The sequence below is a fragment of the Alexandromys fortis genome, unplaced genomic scaffold (assembly GCF_014885135.2).
Source record: "Alexandromys fortis isolate MF-2015 unplaced genomic scaffold, M_Fortis_MF-2015_v1.1 scaffold_186, whole genome shotgun sequence".
Lineage (NCBI taxonomy): Eukaryota > Metazoa > Chordata > Mammalia > Rodentia > Cricetidae > Alexandromys > Alexandromys fortis.
In genome coordinates this window covers 1591472-1613349 of record NW_026068067.1, presented here as the reverse complement: position 1 = coordinate 1613349, position 21878 = coordinate 1591472, and the positions used below count along the sequence as shown (strand labels likewise).

The following is a 21878-nucleotide window of genomic DNA, read 5'->3' as shown; positions in this document are numbered from 1 at the left end:
TATGTGCATTGGCATGTTGCCTGCATGTTTGTCTGATCTTGGAGTTACAGACAGTTGTGAGCTACCATGTGGGTGCTGGGAATTGAACCCAGGTCCTCTGGAAGAACAGACAGTGCTCTTGAACTCTTAGCCATCTCTCCAGCCCAGTTCCAGAGATTCTTATGCTCTCTTTGCCTCTTTGGGCATTTGCTCATGGAGTGTATGTACATACATGCAGGTAAAACATCCTTACAATAAAACCTAAACAGCCTGGTGGTGTTGGCACACCCCTTAATCCCAGCACTTGGGAGGCAGAGACAGGCAGATCTTTGAGTTCAAGGCCAGCCTGGTCTAGAGTTTGGTTACAGAGTGAATTCCAGGACAGCCTGGTCTACACAGAAAAATCCTGTCTTCAGGGCAATAAAAGAAGAATTCACCTTTTTTAAATCCCAGCCACCAGAGAGGCAGAAGCAGGCAGAATATGTGAGTTTGAGACCAGCCTGTTATACAGGTCTACACAGAGAGTTCCAGACCCTCCCCTCAAAGTGTAAAGGTGCATATCTATGATCTTAGCTTTCTTTGGGAGGCAGAGGCAAGATCACATAGAAGAGATAGACACAAACCTGGGCTACATAGTGAATTTGGGGTAAGCCTCAGTTTGCTCCATGGTAGATTCTGTCTAAAAAAATAATGCTGGAAGCAGGGCGGTGGTGGCGCACGCCTTTAATCCCAGCACTTGGGAGGCAGAGGCAGGCGGATCTCTGTGAGTTCGAGACCAGCCTGGTCTCCAGAGCTAGTTCCAGGACAGGCTCCAAAGCCACAGAGGAAACCCTGTCTCAAAAAAAAAATAATGCTGGACAGTGGTGGTGCACGCCTTTAATCCCAGCACTTGGGAGGCAGGGGCAGGCGATCTTTGTGAGTTCAGGGAGGGCGTGGTCTAGAGAGTGAGTTCCAGGACAGCTGGGGCTAAACAGAGAGACCCTGTCTCTAAAAATCATGTGTGTGTGTGTGTATTATCAAAAAAGTGCATATGCGTGTGTGTGTGTGTGTGTGTGTGTGTGTGTGTGTGCGCGTGTGCATAGAGATGGCTCAGTGGTAAAGGCACCTGCTATACAAACCTCATCACCTGGCCAGGTGATGGTGTTGCACGCCTTTAATCTCAGCACTCAGGAGGCAGAGGCAGGTGGATCTCTGTGAGTTTGAGGCCGGTCTGGTCTACAGAGTGAGTTCTAGGTCAGCTGGGCAATACAATAAAACCCTGCCTCCAAAAAACAAACAAACAAACAAACCAAATCAAGCTAAACAAAACAAAAAGCATGACATGAGTTTAATCCCTCATATAAAGAAAACCAGTTCCACAGAACTGCCCTCTGACCTACACACACACACACACACACACACACACACACACACACACACACACCAGTCCGACGTCACACAAGGAACATGTAGCCCCACACTCTTCCCTCCTCTGGAGCAAGTGGGTGGAAGGCAAGTGAAACCTGGGAGCAGCCAGTTCTCAGCTCATGGGCCCACACTAGGTGCTCCAAACAGCCTTACAGGAGGGCAGAAGAAGTGGGCCTTCCTGTAAGCTCTCACCATATGACAAGGACTCAGGAGAGAACAGTCACCCATGCCTTCCCATCCATGGCCACAGACTTCATATTCAGTCTGAAGTCTCCTTTTCCTCTGTAAAAGACACATCCAAAGTCACCTGAGAAGTGTGGGGGACCTTCCTCAACACAGCTGGATACAACCTTAGGGTCAGAGAAGGGCCTTGGTGATGTCTGCCAGTTTGCAAGGACTGTGTTCAGGTAGCTTAATGATGGAAGACTTGCCACGCATTTGTGAAGCCCTGGGTTCCAACCCTAGCACGGCAGGGGGATGACAACAGGGATCTCTCCTTAATATTTTCACCAACTAAAAACCCTGGTGACATTAATGCATTTGAACATAATTATGTTTAGGCAGTCTTGGTGGCGTATACCCATAATCCTAGCATTTTGGAGGCTATGCATCAAGGACAATCGAAGTAATATAGTCAGGCCCTGTCTAAAATTAAAAAAGCCTTGTCTCAATGCTTCCTCCTTTATGTGCTGTGTACAGAAACACCCAGACACATACTTAGGTTTCACACTCAACAATGCCCTGAACACACAACTAGGGACATAAATCATTGTCCCTACATTTGGCATTGATTCGAGACAGATGTTCTCTCCTCAGAGACACACCAACAGGAGGGCCACTCCCAGCCTGGCACAGAGAACACGCCCACTGCCACCCCCAACTTCAAGCATGTCCACAGACACATGGGTATGAGAGGGGCAGAGGCTCAGGGGTCCGACCTGGGAGGGGGCACTCTGAGGTTCCCCCATGAGTTCCTTGGTATCATCCTGCTTTGCAGCATCACTGGGAGGCCCATCTGGCCAGGACACAGTGTTCCCAGGCTGGCAGATGTCTGCCCCACCTGGGTAAATTAGGAACCAGCTTGGGCTGGCCACCCTTAGACCTATATCTCCGCTGTCCAGCTGCCCCACAGCCTATAAACTCCAGCAACGACAGTGGACCGGGGTGATACGACCAGCTGTAGGACCTGGAGATCGGACAGGCTGTTCTTTGACAGACTGCCCTGACTCCCTCCCTAGCATGTGTCCTTGAGCTCCCTGCTTCGCACATCTCTTCTCCCCCAGCACACACGTTCCCACACAGTTCCTGCCCCCCCAGTGGCTCTGGAGGGCAGGTTGCCTGGTTCACATGCCCTCTCACTGCAACAGCAAGTGACACTTAATGAGGGCTGAGCGGGTACTGGAGAAAAACCTGTGCCAGCAGGGGAGATGGTTCCTGTTGTCCCACTAGCCTCGAGGGCAGACCACATCTTCAGGATCTGAACCCAGGCGATGTGGGCTTGGAGTCTGTGGTCCTTCTGTCCTATGGCTGCCTGTTTGTTTACATCTGCCACTACGACATGCCCATACCAGCTTGCACACACCCAGAGTCCAGTAGGAGGACAAGTCTAGACGCATAAATGGGTTCCCCTTACATGCATTCCCCAGCACGCCTAGACCCTGGGTGGACCAGGAACACTTCTGAGTCATGAATGTCTTTCAGCACCCCTTCTTGTCCCCTCAAACCAAGCACTTGTGGAACTTGAAAACACCCAAAGTCATGTTTTATTCCCAGTTTCTCAAGGTGTCCAATATATTGGTTGTTCAGAGGATACAGGGAAGGGCAGGGGATGCCGGTCTGCTAAGTAACTTCCTCAAAGGTGTGTTGTCTGAGAATTTGTGCCACAATTCAGGTCACCAATTTAAGGGCTGTAAGACTAAAGCCCAAACAGCTGGAGGCCTGTACTGGGGAACCTCAGGAAACCTCTGAAAGCAGGTCCAGCCTAAGGGAACCCCTAACATCTTCTGGCTCCTGCCAGTCCTCATTAGTCCCACCCCAGGAGCAGCTGAAAGCATCCCAGGAAGGCAGGAACTTGGGGCGTGTTTGCAGCTCTTTAATCCCCAGTCTGGCAGGCCTAGCCTCTGCCCAGGGCACCCACTAATTCCCAAACTAAACAGCAGGTGGTGTTGGGCTCACTGCCTGCTTAATCTGCTCCCTACTAGCCTGGGGCTGGCCATGGGGCCTAAAGATTCCCACACTCTGAGCCTCTGCTTCTTTTTTTTTTTTTTCTTTTTTTGTTGAGATAGGGTTTTTACCTGTGTAATAGCCTGGGCTGACCTGGAATTCATTTTGAATACCAGGCTGGCCTTGAACTCATAGCGATCCTGCCTGCCTCTGCCTTCTGAGGTTAAAGTTATGTACAAACACACCTGGGACACTGAGTTTTTAGGGAAGGGTGCAGATGCTTGACCATAGGCTTTGCAGCCCTAGAAAGGATATCTTTGGAGCTGGAGAGATGGCTCAGTGGTTAAGAGCACTGTCTGCTCTTTTCCAGAGGTCCTGAGTTCAATACCCAGCAACCACATGGTGGCTCACAACCATCTGTAATGAGATCTGACGCCCTCTTCTGGCGTGTGGGCACACGTGGAGGCAGAATGTTGTATGCATAATAAATAAATCTTAAAAAAAAAAAAAAAGGATATCTTTAAGACCAGGCTTCTCTTTACCCAAGACAGCCTCTTTCCACCGCTACCATAAACCTGTATCACCATAGGTTTGCTGCAGACGGATCCCTGCGTGTGTGAGGGAGACAACTTTTGTACAGCGTATGATCTGTGGCTGTACACAGGCGCTTACCTACCCATGCCTCCATTAACAAGGAGTTATTTACGATTATTTTATTGAGGAGCGTGAGGCAGGGAGAGGTGGGGGGCATTGCAGCCTCCCCAGGCCCCACCAGGGGGAACAGACCCCCTCCCAACTTCCCACCTCCTAAGTGGCTCCCCCGTACTGTGGGGGACTTTGTGCAAACTCTGCCCCATGGGGAAAGAGGAGGGTGTGAAACAGCAGCAGCTGGGATGAGTGGTGTGGTGCTACTGGGTGCTGGGGGGCTTGTAGGGCTCCAGGAGCAGGGCAGAGAAAGTGTTGACTTTGTCAGCTCCCCGAACCTCGTGGGGTAACAGTGGCAGCTTCACAATGTGAAAGTCTTCATACAGGTCTTCCATCTGTAACCAGGTTAGAGAGAAGAAAGCAGAGATTAAGGGCAGAAAAGGTCTACAAGGGGAGACAGGTTAGGCAGAGGCCTCTTGATACGGTTAAGTGTGGTGGGGCTAGCAAGTCCAGGACTGGACTAGATGTCATGCTTCCCAGTGCAGCTTTAGTCCTCTGGATACAGAAGGCCCCGGAGTAGAAGGTCATCAGGAGGCACAGAGGTCAGACAGGACTGGGGGCAAGGCTCTGCAGAAGAGTATTGCTAAGCATGTAAAAAGCCTCAAGTACTATCCTCAGCAAGACCAAAATGCGTGCACGTGTGTGCTTCACACACACACACACACACACACACACTCTACTGAGCTGCAGGCCCAGTCCTTGGAGATAATAAAGAGTAAAAGATACAGGAGTCTTGGCTGGGCTGGAGCCGGGCAGGTAGGCACACCTGGTCCAGGTATTTGGCCTGGATCTTGTGGCGAGCCTCACACATCTTGCAGGGTTTTTCAGGGTCGGGGAAGACAAGCTGGTTGACGATGATGTTGTGGGTGTCGATCTTGCACTTAGCTAGCTCCTGGATCAGCCGCTCCGTCTCATACAAGGACAAGAACTCAGCGATGCACACACAGATGAAAGTCGTCTGCTCCTGTGGGCACAGGACAAGAGCAAGGGACACGTGGATGAAGGTCGTCTGTTCTGTGGGCACAGGACAAGAGCAAGGGAAGGGCCTAGCTATCCCCATCCTCAGGAACCTCTCACCACCTGCTGGATCACAACTCACAGGGTCCTTGAACTGTTCGCTAACGGATCGGATGACAGGCAGTGTCTCTTCTAGCTTGGAGGCCAGCTGGTCAGCATTCATGTCCCCAAGGCCCAGCATGTTGCACATCTGTGGGAATGAGGGGACAGGTTTGCCACCTTCCTGGGCCCATCAGGGGCTTGCTGAATACTGCAGCATCTCCAATAAAGGTGTGTGCCCTGGGGCCGACTCACGGGGTAGGTCTAAGTCTAATTTTTATGTGCTTCTACTTTATGAGCAAATATGGCCAAGATATCCGACCTCCTGTCTTCTCGGTTTTTCCATCTCCACACCTTACCTCCAAGAGCTGCTGTGCTAGCTACGTGAGCTGTCAGGTTTTTAGCACAGACTGGTGCTAGGCACTAAGTAGATACCCAGCCGACATTACTGTCTGAGGCTGGAGGAAGGTACATGCATGTTCCAGATAGATGAGGGAGTGGTGATCCACAGAACCATTCTTGAACCCCCCATGTTTGCCTTTTTAGTGGATGTGTTGGCGAAGTGAGCATTACAGTTGACGGAGAAGGAAAGGAAGACCCAGCCAAGTGAGAAGATTCACTTGAGGTCACACTGCGGCCGTGTGTGGAGGGGGGGCAGTGCACTAAACAGGGAAAGACGGGGGACGACGCTTCTTTTTTTTTTTTCTTTCTGTTTTTTTGAGACAGGGTTTCTCTGTGGTTTTGGAGCCTGTCCTGGAACTAGCTCTGTAGACCAGGCTGGTCTCGAACTCACAGAGATCCGCCTGCCTCTGCCTCCCGAGTGCTGGGATTAAAGGCGTGCGCCACCACCACCCGGCTGGGACCACGCTTCTTGCTCTGCCACATGGATCATGGCCCCTGGAAGACACTGACGGAAGGAGTGTGTGGTACCGACCTGTGAGATAAAGGGGCTGATCTGGTTCTTGATCTGCATGAGGCGGCCCAGGCCCCGCTCCACGATGGTGGGAAAGTTCAGGAGTCTGAGTGTGTGGCCGGTGGGTGCTGTGTCGAACACTACCACTGAGAAATTCATGCCTTTCACCAGCCTGAGGGGAGATGAGGCTCAGGTTCACACCGGAGGTCCTCCCAGAGGAGGCAGACAATTCACTAACCCCTCCCAGGCTTACCTCATGACCTCGGCATAGCTCATGGCCTCATCAATGCCAGGGAAGGCACTCATGGCCTCCTGCATCATCTTCTTGCCCATGCTCAGCATGTTGTCTTCCTCGAAGAACTCATCGGGGAGCTCTGCCACGCCCAGGCTGGGGTCTATCTCCTGGGGGCCGAGGGGACCAGACTCAGGCTGCGATGACGGACTCCCAGAGGGGGCCTCAACTCCTAGGTGTAGGCCAGAGGAAGCCCATGTAGGGCTCCAACCACATAGGATCCCGGGTCTGTCCCATCAATGGTTTAACCTTCACAATCAAGTAAGAAATTGCAAACTGGGACTAGGGGAGGCCCCAAAGATAAGCTGAGACCCAAGCCCATTGCAGAAATTTGCATAGCTGTCTGCCACCCAAAATTTGCCTTCCCAATATATAACCACAGCTAGTTCCAACTATTTTCAGATCATGCCTCTAATGTGGGCCATCATTGAATATAATTCTTTTATTAATTATTTATTTGGTTTTACAAGACAGAGTTTCTTTGTATATAGCCTTGGCTCTTGGAACTAATTCTGTAGACTGGGCTGGCCTCAAACTCACAAAAATCCACTTGCCTCTGCCTTCTAAGTGCTGAGATTAAAGGTGTGCGTCACCAAAGCCTGGCTAATTCTTTTATTTTTTTAAAGAAACAAATCACTATGGAGCGGAGGCTGGTCTTCCTCAACCCCCTGAATGCTGGGATTACAGGTGTGGTGTATTCCACCAGTCATTGTCTGTGGCTCACCTGGGTCTCATTTCCTCTCCCTGCCTGTCTGCTGTTCCTCTTTGTCAGTATTCTATTTTGTGTGTGCGCACACAGGGGCGGGTTTGGGGGCAGTGCTGCTGATGGAAGAATCCAAGGGCTTCATCCAGGCTAGGATGTGCTCCCATCAAGTTATGGCTCCAGCAACACACTGGGAAATTCTAAGCATGGGCTTTACCACTGAGCAATTCCTGAGCCTCTTAAAGGTGGCTTCTAGTTGGGCACTTGACACCATGGCCCTAGCCTCTCTCTGCCTGTTAGATTTTGGATAGGAGCTCTATTATTGAGATAAGGCCCCAGTCTTGGCCTGCTCTCTTACCTAGCCTAGGCTTCATGAGAAGCTTCTGCCAACTCTCCTGTTTTGCTGTTGACAAGCTCCCCACTCTACTTTCCCCTACCTCTTTGGTATTGTTGCTTTGGGGACAAAAAGACACCTCATCAGTTGTACCTGTCCCCATTTGCAATGACAGATCTCCAACAGATGTTTGAAAAGTCATACAATTCTGCCCACTACCCCTATTCCCTCCTCAAATGTCTCCTGTCTCATTCACTGTGGAAGTCCCGGCCTTTGCAAGAGAAAGAAGACCCTGGCTGGGCCCAGTGGAATAGGCTTGTAATCTCCAGTACTCAGCAGAATGAGGCAGAAAAGCTGCAAGGTCTGCCAATGCTACTGAGTGAGCTAATTCTGGCTGTAAACTTAGTGAGACCTAGTCTGAAACCAGCAACATCAAAACCACAAACAAGGGCTGGAGAGATGGCTCAGTGGTTAAGAGCATTGCCTGCTCTTCCAAAGGTCCTGAGTTCAATTCCCTGCAACCACATGGTGGCTCACAACCATCTGTAATGAGATCTGGTGCCCTNTAAAAAAAAAAAAAAAACAAAACAAAAAAAAAAAACACAAACAAAACCGAGACGGCTCAACAAGTAAAGAAACTCTCTTCACGAGCCTGAGTTCTGTCCTGGAATCCACTGAAGAGAGAAGAAGTGATCAGTCACACACGTAACAATAACAAAGGAAAAGTAAAAAGGGCTGGGGAGTTTAGTGGTGAATCTACCCTAGTATGCACCAGGCCCTGAGTTCAATCTCTATTCCTGGGAAGAAAAGTAAAAAGGAAAGTTGAAATGCCACTGTTTTAATACCTCCTCTTCCCCAGGAACATCCCAGTTCCACACACTGCCTTCTGATTTCCACCCCTGGCAGAGCCTAAGCCCCGGCTGTGTGTGCCGGACAGAGCTCAGCCTTTAAGAATCATCCTTGCAGGGCTGGAGAGATGGCTCAGAGGTTAAGAGCACTGACTATTCTTCCAGAGGTCCTGAGTTCAATTCCCAGCAACCGTATGGTGGCTCACAACCATCTGTAATGAGATCTGGTGCCCTCTTCTGGCAGCAAGCATACATATATGCAGACAGAACACTGTATACATAATAAACACATCTTTAAAAAAAAAAAAAGAATTATCCTTGCTATGCTATATCTTTCTCTACTCTGGAAAGTTCCAGAAACAATCTAATATGCTCTACCACCATCTTCCGTAGACAAACCCTTCCAAAGCCAGGCATGGTACTGTAGTCCTGCAGAATCAGCTGCTTTAGAGGCTGAAGCAGGAGAACCGGCTGAGCCCAGGAGTTCAAGGCTAGTCTGGGAAGCATAGCTGAAATTCTGTCTCAAAGACTCCCTGTTTCTCTCCTGTAAGGTTCCCATTTCTCAGTTCCCATCAAGACAGTTACTATTTTCCTCATTAAAGCAAAAACATGCAATCTTAAGAACTGGAGAGATGGCTCAGAGGTTAAGAGTACAGGCTGCGCAGGGCGGTGCTGTCGCATGCCTTTAATCCCAGCCCTCAGGAGGCAGAGGCAGGTGGATCTCTGTGAGTTTGTGGCCAGCCTGCTTGTCTGGTTTACAAGAGCTAGTGCCAGGGCAGGCTCCAAAGCTACAGAGAAACCCTGTCTCAAAAAACTTAAAAACAAAAACAACAACAACAAAAAAACAAACAAAACAAAACAGAGTACTGGCTGCTGTTCCAGAGGACCCACGATCAATTCCCAAAAACTACATGAAGGTTCACCACCATCTGTAAATCCAGTCCCAGGGGACCCAACACCCTCGTCTGGACCCATTCAGTTGGTACACAGACACACATGCAGACAAAACAGCAATGCAAAAATGAAGCAAAGGAGGAGGGCCTGGGTCCTGCCTTAAAGTGATGTGCAAGACTCTGACTCCCCATGGGAATCCATTCTCTGAGGAGTGGATGGGAGGTGGGGTGGGGAAAGGTGGGAGGAGTGGGAACTGGGATTGGTATGTAAAATGAGAAAAGATTGCTTTAAAAAAAAATAAATGAAAATGAAGCAAACCCAATCAATTTTTGGCAGGTGCCATGACACCATGACACAGGATCAGAAGTTTAAGGTCATCCTTGGCCACATATCAAGTTTGAGGCCACACATGAGACTTTATCTCAAAAAACCAGAATAATGAGGATTGGAGAGAAGTCTTAGTGGTTAAGAACGTCTGCTGCTCTTGCAGGGAAGCACTCACACCAGGCATCTCACAACTACTTCTATCCTTAGTTCCAGGGGATCTGAAGTCTTCTTCAGGCCTCTCTGAGCACTGCACGCAAATAGCACACACCATACACAGTAACACATACATACACATAAAAGTAAAACAAACAGACAAACAAAAGATGGCTCAGTGGACAAAGCACTTGTGCAAGTGTGGGGTCTGAAATGTGGATCTCCAGAACCCATGTAAAGATGAACATGTAACATGATTCTATAATCCCAGGGCTGCTATGTTGAGATAAGAGATGGAGAACCTGCCGGGCGTGGTGGCGCACGCCTTTAATCCCAGCACTCTGGAGGCAGAGGCAGGTGGATCTCTGTGAGTTCGAGGCCAGCCTGGTCTACAAGGGCTAGTTCCAGGACAGGATCCAAAGCTACAGAGAAGCCCTGTCTTGAAAAACTACAACAAACAAACAAACAAAAAGAGATGGAGAACCCCTGGCAACTCTCAGGCCACCTAGCCTAATGTATATAGCAGTAAACAAAGTAGAAGAGCAAACATCAGTATCCGAAAATGTTCTCTGACCTCCGTAGTGGCACATGGGTATGGGTGCATGCATACAAACACAAACACACACAAAACGAGAGAGAGAGAGAGAGAGAGAGAGAGAGAGAGAGAGAGAGAGAGAGAGAGAGGGGGGGGGGGAGGAGGATACAACCTGGGTAAATCCCTAGCCTTCTTGTAATCCAATATCACAGTTAGACATGGATTTCTTTCTTTCTTTTCTTTTTTCCCCCCAGGCAGGGTTTCTCTATGTATCCCTGGCTGTCTTTGAACTCTGTAGACTGGGCTGGCCTCAAACTCAAAGATCCACCTATCTCTGTCTCCCGAGTGCTGGGATTAAAGGATTGCACCACCATGGCCAGGCACTATAATTTTTTTAGATAGGGTCTTACTATGTAGCCCTGCTGGCCTCAAATTTGCAGCGATCCACTTGCCTCTCTCTAGTGCTGGGATAAAAGGCACGTGTCACCACGCCCAGCCCGGTTCAGAATAGAGAGCAGGGAATGCAGCTGAGCACTGGCCTAGCATGCTGGATGCCCTAGGCTCCATTTTGGGTCTTCCCCCCCCCCCCCCCAAACAGGGTTTCTCTGTGGCTTTGGAGCCTGTCCTGGAACTAGCTCTGTAGACCAGACTGATCTCGAACTCACAGAGATCCGCCTGCCTCTGCCTCCCGAGTACTGGGATTAAAGGCGTGCACCACCATGGCCCGGCCTTTTTTTTTTTTTTGGTTAAGATTTATTCATTTAATATGTATGTAGTGTTCTAGGTCTGCATGTATGCCATCAGGCCAGGAGAGGGTGCCAGACCTCACTACAGATAGCTGTGAGCCACCATGTGGTTGCTGGGAATTGAACTCAGGACCTCTGGAAGAAGACCCAGTGCTCCTAACTGCTGAGCCATCTCTTCAGCCCCCTGGGTTCCATCTTAAACAGCAGCAGCACCACCACCACCATCATCACTCCCAACAACACAATAACAACAACAATGTGAGCATGGGGCAAGAGAGATGGCTCAGCAGTTAAGAGTGTGTACTGCTCTTCCAGAGGACCCTCATTCAATTTCCAGTACCCACACAGGAGTAGGAATTCATACTGGCCTATAACTTCAGCTCAACGGAGACCTGATACCTCTGGCCCCCACACATATAACTAAAAATAAAGTTAATCTTTAAAAGAATAGCTTTCAAGGTCCAAATGAGGAGCAGAAGGACGGAGAACATGAGCAAGAAAGTCAGGACCGCGAGAGATGCGTCCACTCACTGAGACAATGGGACTGATCTAATGGGAGCTCACCAAGACCAGCTGGGACTGATGGAGCATGTGATCAAATTGGTCTCTCTGATGTGGCTGACAATGAGGACTGACAGAGAAGCCAAGGACAATGGCACTGAGTTTTGATTCTACTGCATGGACTGGCCTTGTGGGAGACTAGTCTGTTTGGATGCTCACCTTCCTAGACCTGGATGGAGGGGGGAGGACCTTGGACTTCCCACAGGGCAGGAAACCCTGACTGCTCTTAGGACTGGAGAGGGAGGGGGAGGGGAAGGAGAGGGAGGGGAGGAGGTGGAAAGTTTTAATAAATTAATTAATTAAAAAAAAGAATAGCTTTCTTATAGAACAAGAAAAACAAAAAACGCCTATTAAACTTAGACTCAAAGTCAAACTGCTTGCTCAGCCAGCAACACTGCACACTGCACCGACGGTTGGTCTTCCTCCTTTTCCTTCCCTTCCCTTTGCTTGTTTAGTTTCATTTGGTCACCTTTCTTCCTGTTCCCACATGTCCCTCTGGGGTTACGCAAGGCAAAGAGTGACATCAAAGGGATGAGTATGCCAACTGTGAATGGCCTGGTGGCTGCTGGTAGGTATATGTCCCCTGAAGACTTTATGGTTGGAGCTCAGTGGTTAAGAGTACTGGCTGTTCTCCCTAAGGATCTGGGCTCGATTCCCAGCACCCAGGTATTGGCTCATAACTGTAACTCCAGTCCTGAAGGATCTGATACTCTCTTCTGGCCTGCCTGGGTATCACCCATGCACTCTGGGCAAAATACCTGTCTTTAAAACAAAATTAAAAAATAAAAAAAAAAGGAAGCGCAGCCAGAGAGACCCCAGCTTTACTTACCATAGCAAACAGGTTGTCATAGCCTTTGACCTTGGTAGGCACCTTGGAGAACTTCTGATCAAAAGCATCTGAGATATTGTGGGCTGGGTCTGTGGAAATGATGAGGACACTCTCACGTCCTTTAGACAGTTGGACCGCCAGGCTGCAACTGCGCGAAAGAAAGGTGGGAAGACAGGAGTGAGGAGCCAGCTTCTGGTAGTGGGGTATAGCAGGAGATGCGAGGTCGGGCCACAGAGCCCTGGATCAGCGGGACCTTAAGAGCAAGGATGGGTCCCAGTGGGATCATGCCTTAATACTTGCAGAGATCACCACCTGACCTTTCTATTTGGATCGGACTGGTGTGCAATGTTCAGTTTACTGTTTCGGCCTGTTCAAGCACCTGCTTCTGCTTTTTTGGCCTGCAGTGGCACAGTGCAGGTGTCTAGCCAGCATAGACTGCTTTTCCTCCCTCACTCGACTTGTTCAGGGACAAATACTTCACCTCTCAATGGACTGAGGCACTGTAATCATGTGCTTTTTCACACCCTTCTACTCCTTCCCGCGCTGGGCATCAAATGGAAGGTTCGTCATACTATAACAGCTTGCATTAGTATCCCTCCCTCTACTCTGAACTTCCTGGGGGGTACTGTCCAGCCGACTGCGGTATTTAAATGCTCCTCTGCACACACCACGCGCTAATTCACAAGACCCAAGGAGGGATAATTCAACTAGGACACCAGACTTGCACTCAGGAGGTATCTTCAGCAGGCTGCAGTACCTTCCGCTGAGTACATCCCCGGAGAGCCCCGCTGAGCTCGCTCTGCCCCGCTCGGGATGAAAAAGCCGGTCCCCGTTCTCCCCTTCTTCGTCCGGTGGTACATCCCACCCATCTTCTTGGCCCCACTAGAGCCTCCTTACCTGCAGGTGGTCTTACCCACGCCACCCTTGCCCCCGACGAAGATCCACTTAAGGCTGCGCTGCTCGATGATATTGCTAAGCGTGGGCTCCAGCGGCTCCACATCAGGAGCATCCTCGAACTCCTCTGCCTCAACCCCCCACCCGGCCACCCCCGCCGCCATCTTGGAGCCGGCTCACGTGATCAAGCGGGACGCGCCACGTCCCAAACACCTACAGGGGAAGTAAGTCTGCAACATCCCCGTGGAGGCTGGAAGCCTGACTTATTTTCCTCGTGCATTGACATTTACATTGACAACAGACGCTATGATTTCACCGTTTTATGCCTCGAGGGCTCACCTTGGTGAACTTTTGTCTCTAGTTTTCTAAGAATTCCCCTGTCTTGTGAACATATTGGTATGACCCACAGCATTGCCCTTCACTGATTGGATCTTAAGTCTTGCGGCACTCTTTTTATTGGCTGTATCTTGTCTTACTTCCACTAGTCACGCTCAAGTCCCTGTAGGCGTCAACCCCCCTCTCTCTCTCCTTAGCAACCAGCCAAACATCCTGTCTATGCTCTTTGAATGAAGTTAGAGCATCTCTTGGCTCGATTCTACAGGCTCAGTTTCCTGATGATCATTTTCCCATTACTTTCTATTTAGGACCTTAGCATCTCTTCTTGTCCGCCAGTTACTCAGTTGGTTGTGAGCCACCTAGTTCCTGTCGCAACCAATCACGAACGGACTGGTTAGTTGACTGAGGGTCGATAAAAGGCAAAAAGACTGCATTTGTGGCAGGGCATGCAGACTTTTGCCCTATCTGCCCGGAATACCCAAACTGGGTAGGAATGATATCTGTAACAGTGGTCCTTGTAAAGAGAACTTTACTTTTCTGAAACTCTTGTTGTCCTTGGCGCTCTACTTCCCCCACCCCCTCCGTGTACACGTGTGTGCGTGCTTCAAGTTCAACAAATGCTGTTTGAATTCAATCCCTGTTCTCGGGAAGGAATACTAGGGTTGTTAATCCATTAGTGCAGAACCCAGCTCAGACTAGAAATATCTTGGGCTTCATTTGAGACAGGGCGTCTAGCTGCACGCAGCCAGCAGTATGCTTATTTAAAGGTACGAGATTAAATTCCGAGACAGATGCCCAACCTGGAGAAGCTTTCACTTCTAATAGGAGGTGCCAAGTTAGATAGATAACCTTTGTAGACCTAGTTAGGGGCCGCCCAAGTTCCCACGAGTCAAGCCCAGACAAGATTCTTTCAGCTAGAGTTCTGGCGGCCGACTGGGATTGTGCGTTCAGCCTTTAGAGGGGACCCGGGTCCCAGACGATGGTTCGATTCTAGGGGAGTTTCTGTCTGCTTAACGGATTCGTGTCTGGCAGGATTAGGGAAATCCGTGGAACAGAAGGAAAGGACCCCGACTTCTGAACCCGGCTTCTGGGTCGCCAGGTCAGAGCACCTTGGCTCCACCCAAACCCCGCCCACTTGCGTTGATTTCTGGGAATCCGTCCTCTCTTCCCAGCATGCAGTGCTCCAGACGAAGCCAGTCCCGCGCCAAGCGCGCGATCTGAGAGCCTTTCCCGACGTTCCTTGCGCGGCACCTGGCGACAAAATGGCTGCCCGAGGGAGACGGGCGGAGCCTCCGGGTCGGGAGGCGCCCGGCCCGGCGGGCGACGGCGGGAGTCGATGGGCTGAATCAGGGCCAGGAACGTCACCCGAGAGCGGGGACGACGAGGTGTCTGGCTCAAGTCCGGTGTCCAGCGGTGTGAATTTGTTCGCCAACGACGGCAGCTTCCTGGAGCTGTTCAAGCGGAAGATGGAGGAGGAGCAGCGGCAGCGGCAGGAGGAGCCACCCCCGGGCCCGCAGCGACCCGACCCATCGGCCTCCGCCGCGGCGGGCCCAGGGAATCCGAAGAGGAAGGGCGGCCCAGGCCCCACGCTCAGCTTCGTAAGGAGCCGCGGGGGTGGGGGCGGGCGCCGGGGCCCGTGTTGGCAGGGGGAGTCGGGCCCGGGAAGGGGCGTCATGGTCCAAGGCAGCCCTCCGTCGGGACGCCCGGACGGTCCCGGTCGCTTGCTGAGAATGTTGAACCTGGATTCCGGACGAGAGGTGTTTCTGGGCGTTAGTGGGAACACCCAGATCTTACTCGCGGGACCTGGGAACCGGGAAATTGTATTGGAAGCAGCACTCTGGGGATAGGGGACCTTAGACGCTAGGATTCCTGTTTGTTTTGTACCCAGACTTTGAATAGTGGGGACTCAAACACACAATTTGTGGGAAAAGGAGGGTACAAATTCAAATTCCGAGTCTGCTATATTCGTTAAACTCAGACCACGGACCGTAGCCGGGCGTGGTGGCACACGCCTTGCAATACCAGCACTCCGGATTCAAGAAGACCGAGGATTCGAAAGTGAGATCCTGCCCTAATTAAACAAAACCAACCAACCACCAACAAAATGCAAATCACCGACTTTGTGGCCTTAGGAAGATCAGTCGATTCCTTTCTATATATTTTAACTACTGTCGGTTTATTGAGCATCTTACTTTGTGCTGGGTATTCAGTGTTGAATTTGACAGAAAACGTTGTTTGTTTAGAGCCTGGGTTGCCTACCCTGTTTTTCTGTAGTTCTAAATTATTGAAATTTCACCTTTGGATGTGAGAATATTCCTTAGAAAATTCAGACTCTTACAGAAAGAACGAGACCAGTGTTTCTCTATTGGGGACAACTCTCTTTACCCTCATTGGTAAAGTCTGTAGACATTTTGGTTGTTAAAACTCTTAAGAGGAGATGCTAGTGACATCTATGGGTGGGCACAGGGATGCTGTTCAGCATCCTACAGTACATGGAATAACAAAGAATGATCTAGCTGAAAACGTCATGAGTACCAGGATGAGGAGTTCTAGGTTAAATAAATTGGATATATAATTTTTGTTAGTTTTGAGCCTGCTTTGTCTCAGGTGTTGAGTTAGAGGCCCTGCAGTGGGGAGGAAGAAATGTTGGTTTGAAAATAACAGATCGTGGGTCAAATCCTGAACTCAACTGTGTGGTTTGGGGCAAAACTTAAGTTTCTTTAGCTCTTAAAAGGGTGTATGAGCCAGATAAGGTGGCACATACATGTAATCCTAGCACTGTGTAGGTTGAGACAGGAGGATTGAAGAGTTTGAAATCAGCCAAAGTTAAATAGCAATAACCTGTTTCTAGAAACAACACGAAAAAGTTGTGTTTGTGTGACTGGGTCCAGTACTGTGTTTCTGTAACCTCAGCTATTCAGGAGCTGAGACCGAGGGTCTAAAGTACAGAATGAATTCAGAGCCAACCTGAGGAACTTAGTGAGACCCATCTCAAAAATAAAAATGAGATAAGGAGATCTAGCTCAGTTGTAGATTACTGCGAATGCTTGAGAGCCTAGATTACATCTGTAGAACTACATGAGAACAGGTGATGGGGGATAGTCACAGCAGTAGCTGATGCCTCAGTTGAAGGGTGAGTATAGAATGATGGCTTGGAGACCCCCTCTCCCCCCAGTTAAAGGGAGAAGATGGGATACCAGGGTTGAAATCCAGAGTAAAACTGTTCTTAGAGGGAGTAGGAAGGATCTGGGTTGATATGACAGTCAAGAATAGAGGCCGAAATCTTGTCCAGGAATGGCAGCAGCAGTAGTGGTACTATTAATTCCATATGCTGCTCATGACTAGCCATATAGTCTAGTCATATACCTCTAAAAAAGCCAGGCCAGATCAGGGCAGGAGAATTAGGGATGTGTTGTGGTTCAGGGTACTCCCATTGGCTTTGCATCATCTTACCCTGAGCATTGCTCTCTTGTTTTGCAGTGTGTTCTGTCCCTCCCAGATTTGTCTTTAGTCTCTAAAATGGGGTAGTTATTACCTTTCCAATAGCATAACTGAATGTGAGAGCAGATAACATGGCCACAGCACTCTTTGTGTTGTGTATAAGGCTTGGTATATAGTAGTACTCAATAAAGGTATTGCTACCTATGTGGTCCCTGCCAGGACAGGGGGAGGCCTGGGCAGAAAGAGAGAGGACAGTGCCACTCCCCAGCAAGGTGAGCACTCCTCTGCCCCCTGGGAGGGTAGTCTGGGGCCCAGGACTGCCTGGGAATGGCAGCCCAGGGCAGGTGCTGAGTCGAGTGTGCTCCTCTCTGATTGCTGCGCAGGTCGGCCGGCTGGAGGAGCTGGGCGAGGCGTCGCTAGGAAGGTGTAGTGGGCCTCAGCACCGCCAAGGGCGGGCCCGGCTCCTGTAACCCTTGCAGTCTTCTGTCCCTTCACCCAGGTGGGCAAGCGCAGAGGCGGAAACAAACTAGCCCTCAAGACGGGAATAGTAGCCAAGAAGCAGAAGACGGAGGATGAGGTGAGTGGGCTGGCTAGGGGTGCCACCCCAACTGTCTTGTCTTTCCAGATTCAGGCTTTGGATGGGTGGGTCTGGTAGGGTGGGAGGTCCCCCAGATAACCTGCTTCTGCTTATTTTCACCTCAAACCCAAGGCATTTAGGGGGACATTAGGGATGGGTTAGCTGTCTCATTGTGTTCCTGACTCTTGTCCCAGCTGCTTCATCATCTGTCTTCCAACTGGTCCTCCCCTCTTCGACCCCACAGGTATTAACAAGTAAAGGTGACGCATGGGCCAAGTACATGGCAGAAGTGAAAAAGTATAAAGCCCACCAGTGCGGTGATGATGATAAAACTCGGCCCCTGGTGAAATGACCCCTTCCTGGGTGCTCACTGCCTGGGACTCTCTGCGATGTACATAACTATTTAATGCGGTAATGGCAGCGGCCTTCCTGGAGGACTGATACACAGAAGGAAACCAAGGCGCTTCCCGTGGCCGCAGACCATTCTCCAGGACTCTTTTTTTACCTTGAGCACTTGCCTCCTGAGACTTACTAGACCAGTGGTTTACTGTCCCCTTTCTTCCCACCACCTCGCTTTCTCTGGCTCTGTCTGTCTCTTCTCGCTGTCTCTCCTTTTAGCAGTCACTTCTGAGAAGTAAAGAACCTGATTTAGTGCTGGAGTTGTGTGCTCGGTTTGTCATCTTTGCGATCTCCAAGCTAAGACTTTGCCCACTAGTGGCTACCATGTCTACCAGTGCTGGGGTGGAGCCTTTGTGAAGGGCAGAGGGGAAGGTTCTGTAGGCAGGGGCACATGCTACCCATCTTATACTCAGGACATCTTTCTTCCTTTTTTAGTAACTGTGACACTTAAAGGCCTGTCTTGTTTTTGTTTTGAGACAGGGTCTTAAGTATATAGGGTTTGTCTCCTGCCTTGGCAGCATGGTATGGACTTGTACTACCTTCCAAGTCTCCTCACAGTCTCAGTTTAGCTGTGACTTGGGGTGTACTTAAGTGTGAGTTTGCTTGCCCAGTACATGTAAGGTGTGTTCAATCTCCAGCACTCCACATTTGTGCAGTGCACTAATCTTACGTTTTGGTTAATACAGAGCTGCTATTTTATTTATTCCCTAGGTACTGACTAAGCATATATGCCAACGCTGTTCTGGATTCTAGGGACCAGAGCTTTAAACAGCCTACATTTTCTCTGTTGTTACAGGAGACAGATGGGAAGAAAAGGCATGGCTTTTTGGGTGGTGACTACTAACAAGGATAGAACAGAGGCTTGTTGCAGGAGGGGATGTCTGTTTTAGACCACTTTATATTTTTGGTTGTGAGCAGAGCCTTTAATGGCTTATATATCTTTCCAGCCCACATGTCACTTTTTTGGTTGCTTTTGTTTTTTGAGACAGGGTTTCTCTGTGTAGCTTTGGAGCTTGTCTTGGAACTAGCGCTGTAGACCAGGCTGACCTTGAACTCACAGAAATATGCCTGTCCCTTCATGAGTGCTGGGAGTAGAGGAGTGTGCCACCACTGCCTGGCCATATGTTCCTTTTTCCCCCCCTCCCCCATATGTTCCTTTATTTTTACATGTTCAGGTTTTGCTTGCATGTATGTCAGTGCACCACATGCATACCTGGTACCTGTGGAGGCCAGAAAAGAGCAGCCGATTCCCTGGAATCAGAGTTACAGCTGGTTAGTTATGTATGAGCTGCCATATAGTTGCTAATAACTCAACCTGGGTTCTGTAGGGGAGCAGCAATGCTTTTTAACAGATAAGCCATCTTTCCTGCCTCTTTAGGTGACATCTGATCAAAGTCTGGAGGGAAGGAGGTGAGAAGAGGAAGTGTCTTAGTAGAGATCTCAAGACACTATATAAGGATAAGTTTTATAGTAGCAAGCTCTGATGGTTACTGAGGAAGGACAAGATAGCTGTGGTCCAGGAATGTTGAGGGGTGCCCCGGCCTTTCGTTAAAGCAATCTGAAGACAACTGTGTTCATTCACTCATTTAACAAGTATGATGTAGGAACTGGGCATGGTGACTCATGCCTTTGATCTCAGTGCTTGGGAGGTGGAGGCAGTGGATTAGGAATTTAGGGTATCCCTTGTCTCATGTAGAGTCTCCCCAAAACCACATATAAAATGTAAAGTTGGTCAGGATTGACAGATTGGTAAGATAACATTTGCTCTAGATTTCAAAGATGGCAGGACAGTCTGTGGAAGGTCCTCCAAGGCAGAGGTAACAGCAGGTATAAAGATCTAGGGGTCATAGGTCTTCAAAAGAGGGGTTGGGTGGGTTAATGATAGGGGAGCAAACAAAGCTAATGGAGTCAGCTGTGGCTGTCTCCTTGGAAGCCAACAGCAGTGGATCTTAAACACACAGACACAAGTAGGTCACCGCTACAGCAGCTTGGCCTCTATTCTGGAGTGTGTCAATAAGCAGGGCGAGTTGAAATCCAGGCCCTTCTCATCGCAGTCTAGCCAGATGTGCAACCTAGGAAAAGCAAAAGGAAATTCAGGTACAAGTGTGGGTGAGTCACAGCCCTCTTCTGCTGCTTTTTGTGCCTGTTAGCTGTTTTTATAGATCACTTATCCTTTTTAAAATTGATTTTTTTTTTCATTTGTATGTCTATATCTGCCATATGTATACAGATGTGTTAAATCCCTGGGGGATGGAGTTAGAGCCAGTTGTCAACCACCTGTCAAGGGTGCTAGGAACTGAACTCTGGTCTTATGGAAGAACATTTAGTGCCCTTAACCCCTGGGCCATTTCACTACTCCATCACTCAACTTTTCCATGGCTTGGGTCGTCTGTCAATTTATTTTTGGTCATTTGAGACAGGTTTTCTTTTTGTAACCTTGACTGTCCTGGAACTCACTATGTAAACCAGAAAGGCCTTCAACACAGAGAGATCCACCAGACTCTGCCTCCCAAGAGCTGAGATTAAAGGTGTGTACAAACACATGGCTTTATGGGAGGAGGGGGGCGCTTGAGACAGGGTTTCTGTGTGTGGTCTTGTGCTGTACTGGAGCTTACTCTAGACCAGGCTGGCCTTGAGCTCACAGAGATCCCTTGCCTCTGCCTCCTGAGTGATGGGATCAAAGTGTGTGCCATTGCAACCCGGCCCCACACCTGACTTTCTTTTGTCTTATTTTTAAAGATAGGGAAGCATTTTTAAATTCAAGTTGTAAAGAGCCAGGACTGGGGTGTATCTTAGTGATGCCAGGCATTTGCCTGGCATTTGAGATCCTCATCACTACAAAAAGCAAACGTGTGTGTGTGTGTGTGTGTGTGTGTGTGTGTGTGTGTGTGTGTGTAGTTTATTATTAAAGTGCCTTCATTGGTTCTCTGAGAGAAGTTAGCTTATGTTGTTTATAGGCTGTATTCTACAGTTCTGGATGGAAACTATTTTTTGGTGCATGCTGGCAGGCACACTAACATTGACCTACATCTTGGAGGCCTTGTTTAAAAATTGGACTGAAGCTGGAGAGATGGCATACTGGTTGTGAGTATTTGCTGCTCTTGTAGAGGGGTTTGGTTCCTCTGGAGCTGTTGTTGCAGGTGCTTCCTTTTTGCCAGATTGTAAGTCCTGGGGACTGAACTTGGGTCCTCTGCAAGAGCAGTGCATGAGGCTTCTTTCCAGCCCTTGTTACATTCGTTTTTAAACTATACGTGTGTGTGTGTGTGTGTGTGCGCGTGTGCGTGTGCGCGTGTGTGCATATTTCTACTATGGCACACATGTGGAAGTCAGTGGACTTCCTTTAGTCAGTTTTCTCTACCATGTGGGATGGAACTCAGGTTGTTTAGTGTGGTGGCAAGTACCTTAATCTGTTGAGCCATCTTTCTTTCCAACCTCTCCTAGAACACAGTTTTTGAACGACTGCTATGGAACCCAAGGCCTCATCTATGTTAGGAGACCACTCCAGAGACCATGAGTAACTAACTACACATTCTAAACACCAAAGTGTTTGTTTTCCCTTCAGATTCAGAGTTGAACGCAAGTTGAATGCTTTTAGTTGAACTCAAGTAAATATTGGGTGCCTTAGGCCACTCTGAGAATTGCATAGGAAAATAATATTTGGAAACCTCATGACAGGGAATAAATGATAAAGATGGGAGAACCCAGTATAGTGGTGCTCAACTGTAGTTATCCAGGAGGCTGATGTGGATGGTTTTAAGACCAGCCTGGGCAATAAAAAGTACACCG

At 49.3% G+C, this 21878-nt stretch overlaps 2 protein-coding genes across 4 annotated transcripts; one reads left to right on the top strand and one right to left on the bottom strand.

Annotated features, from left to right (window-relative positions):
* Positions 1-4246: 4246 nt before the first annotated feature.
* Positions 4247-13522, bottom strand: Get3 (guided entry of tail-anchored proteins factor 3, ATPase). Its single transcript, XM_050120656.1, has 7 exons — positions 13343-13522; positions 12446-12593; positions 6477-6625; positions 6245-6395; positions 5354-5461; positions 5021-5218; positions 4247-4589 (listed from the first exon to the last, which is right to left on the bottom strand). The coding sequence occupies exons 1-7, from the start codon at positions 13501-13503 to the stop codon at positions 4458-4460; spliced, it is 1047 nt and encodes a 348-aa protein (XP_049976613.1). The 5' UTR covers positions 13504-13522; the 3' UTR covers positions 4247-4457.
* Positions 13523-14862: 1340 nt separating this feature from the next.
* Positions 14863-18352, top strand: Trir (telomerase RNA component interacting RNase). 3 transcript variants are annotated; one of them, XR_007588481.1, is made up of 3 exons: positions 14866-15273; positions 17500-17693; positions 17938-18008. XR_007588481.1 is itself a non-coding variant. In XM_050120657.1 (3 exons), the coding sequence occupies exons 1-3, from the start codon at positions 14938-14940 to the stop codon at positions 18043-18045; spliced, it is 522 nt and encodes a 173-aa protein (XP_049976614.1). In that variant the 5' UTR covers positions 14875-14937; the 3' UTR covers positions 18046-18352. The 3 variants fall into 3 exon arrangements, 2 of the variants coding, with proteins under 2 accessions (XP_049976615.1, XP_049976614.1); XM_050120657.1 differs by having other exon boundaries at positions 14875-15273; positions 17616-17693; positions 17938-18352; XM_050120658.1 differs by lacking the exon at positions 17938-18008 and having other exon boundaries at positions 14863-15250; positions 17616-17692.
* The last annotated feature ends 3526 nt before the right edge of the window (positions 18353-21878 follow it).

What these genes read in the sequence shown, in the direction of transcription:
- Get3 (XM_050120656.1), bottom strand. Translation starts at nt 13,503, where the DNA reads ATGGCGGCGGGGGTGGCCGGGTGGGGGGTTGAGGCAGAGGAGTTCGAG. An exon ending in AGCTATGCCGAGGTCATGAG is followed by an intron (nt 6,396 to 6,476) that starts GTAAGCCTGGGA and finishes ATCTCCCCTCAG; the next exon opens with GCTGGTGAAAGGCATGAATT. An exon ending in AGGCCAAATACCTGGACCAG is followed by an intron (nt 4,590 to 5,020) that starts GTGTGCCTACCT and finishes ACCTGGTTACAG; the next exon opens with ATGGAAGACCTGTATGAAGA.
- Trir (XM_050120657.1), top strand. Translation starts at nt 14,938, where the DNA reads ATGGCTGCCCGAGGGAGACGGGCGGAGCCTCCGGGTCGGGAGGCGCCC. An exon ending in CAGGCCCCACGCTCAGCTTC is followed by an intron (nt 15,274 to 17,615) that starts GTAAGGAGCCGC and finishes CCCTTCACCCAG; the next exon opens with GTGGGCAAGCGCAGAGGCGG. An exon ending in AGCAGAAGACGGAGGATGAG is followed by an intron (nt 17,694 to 17,937) that starts GTGAGTGGGCTG and finishes TCGACCCCACAG; the next exon opens with GTATTAACAAGTAAAGGTGA.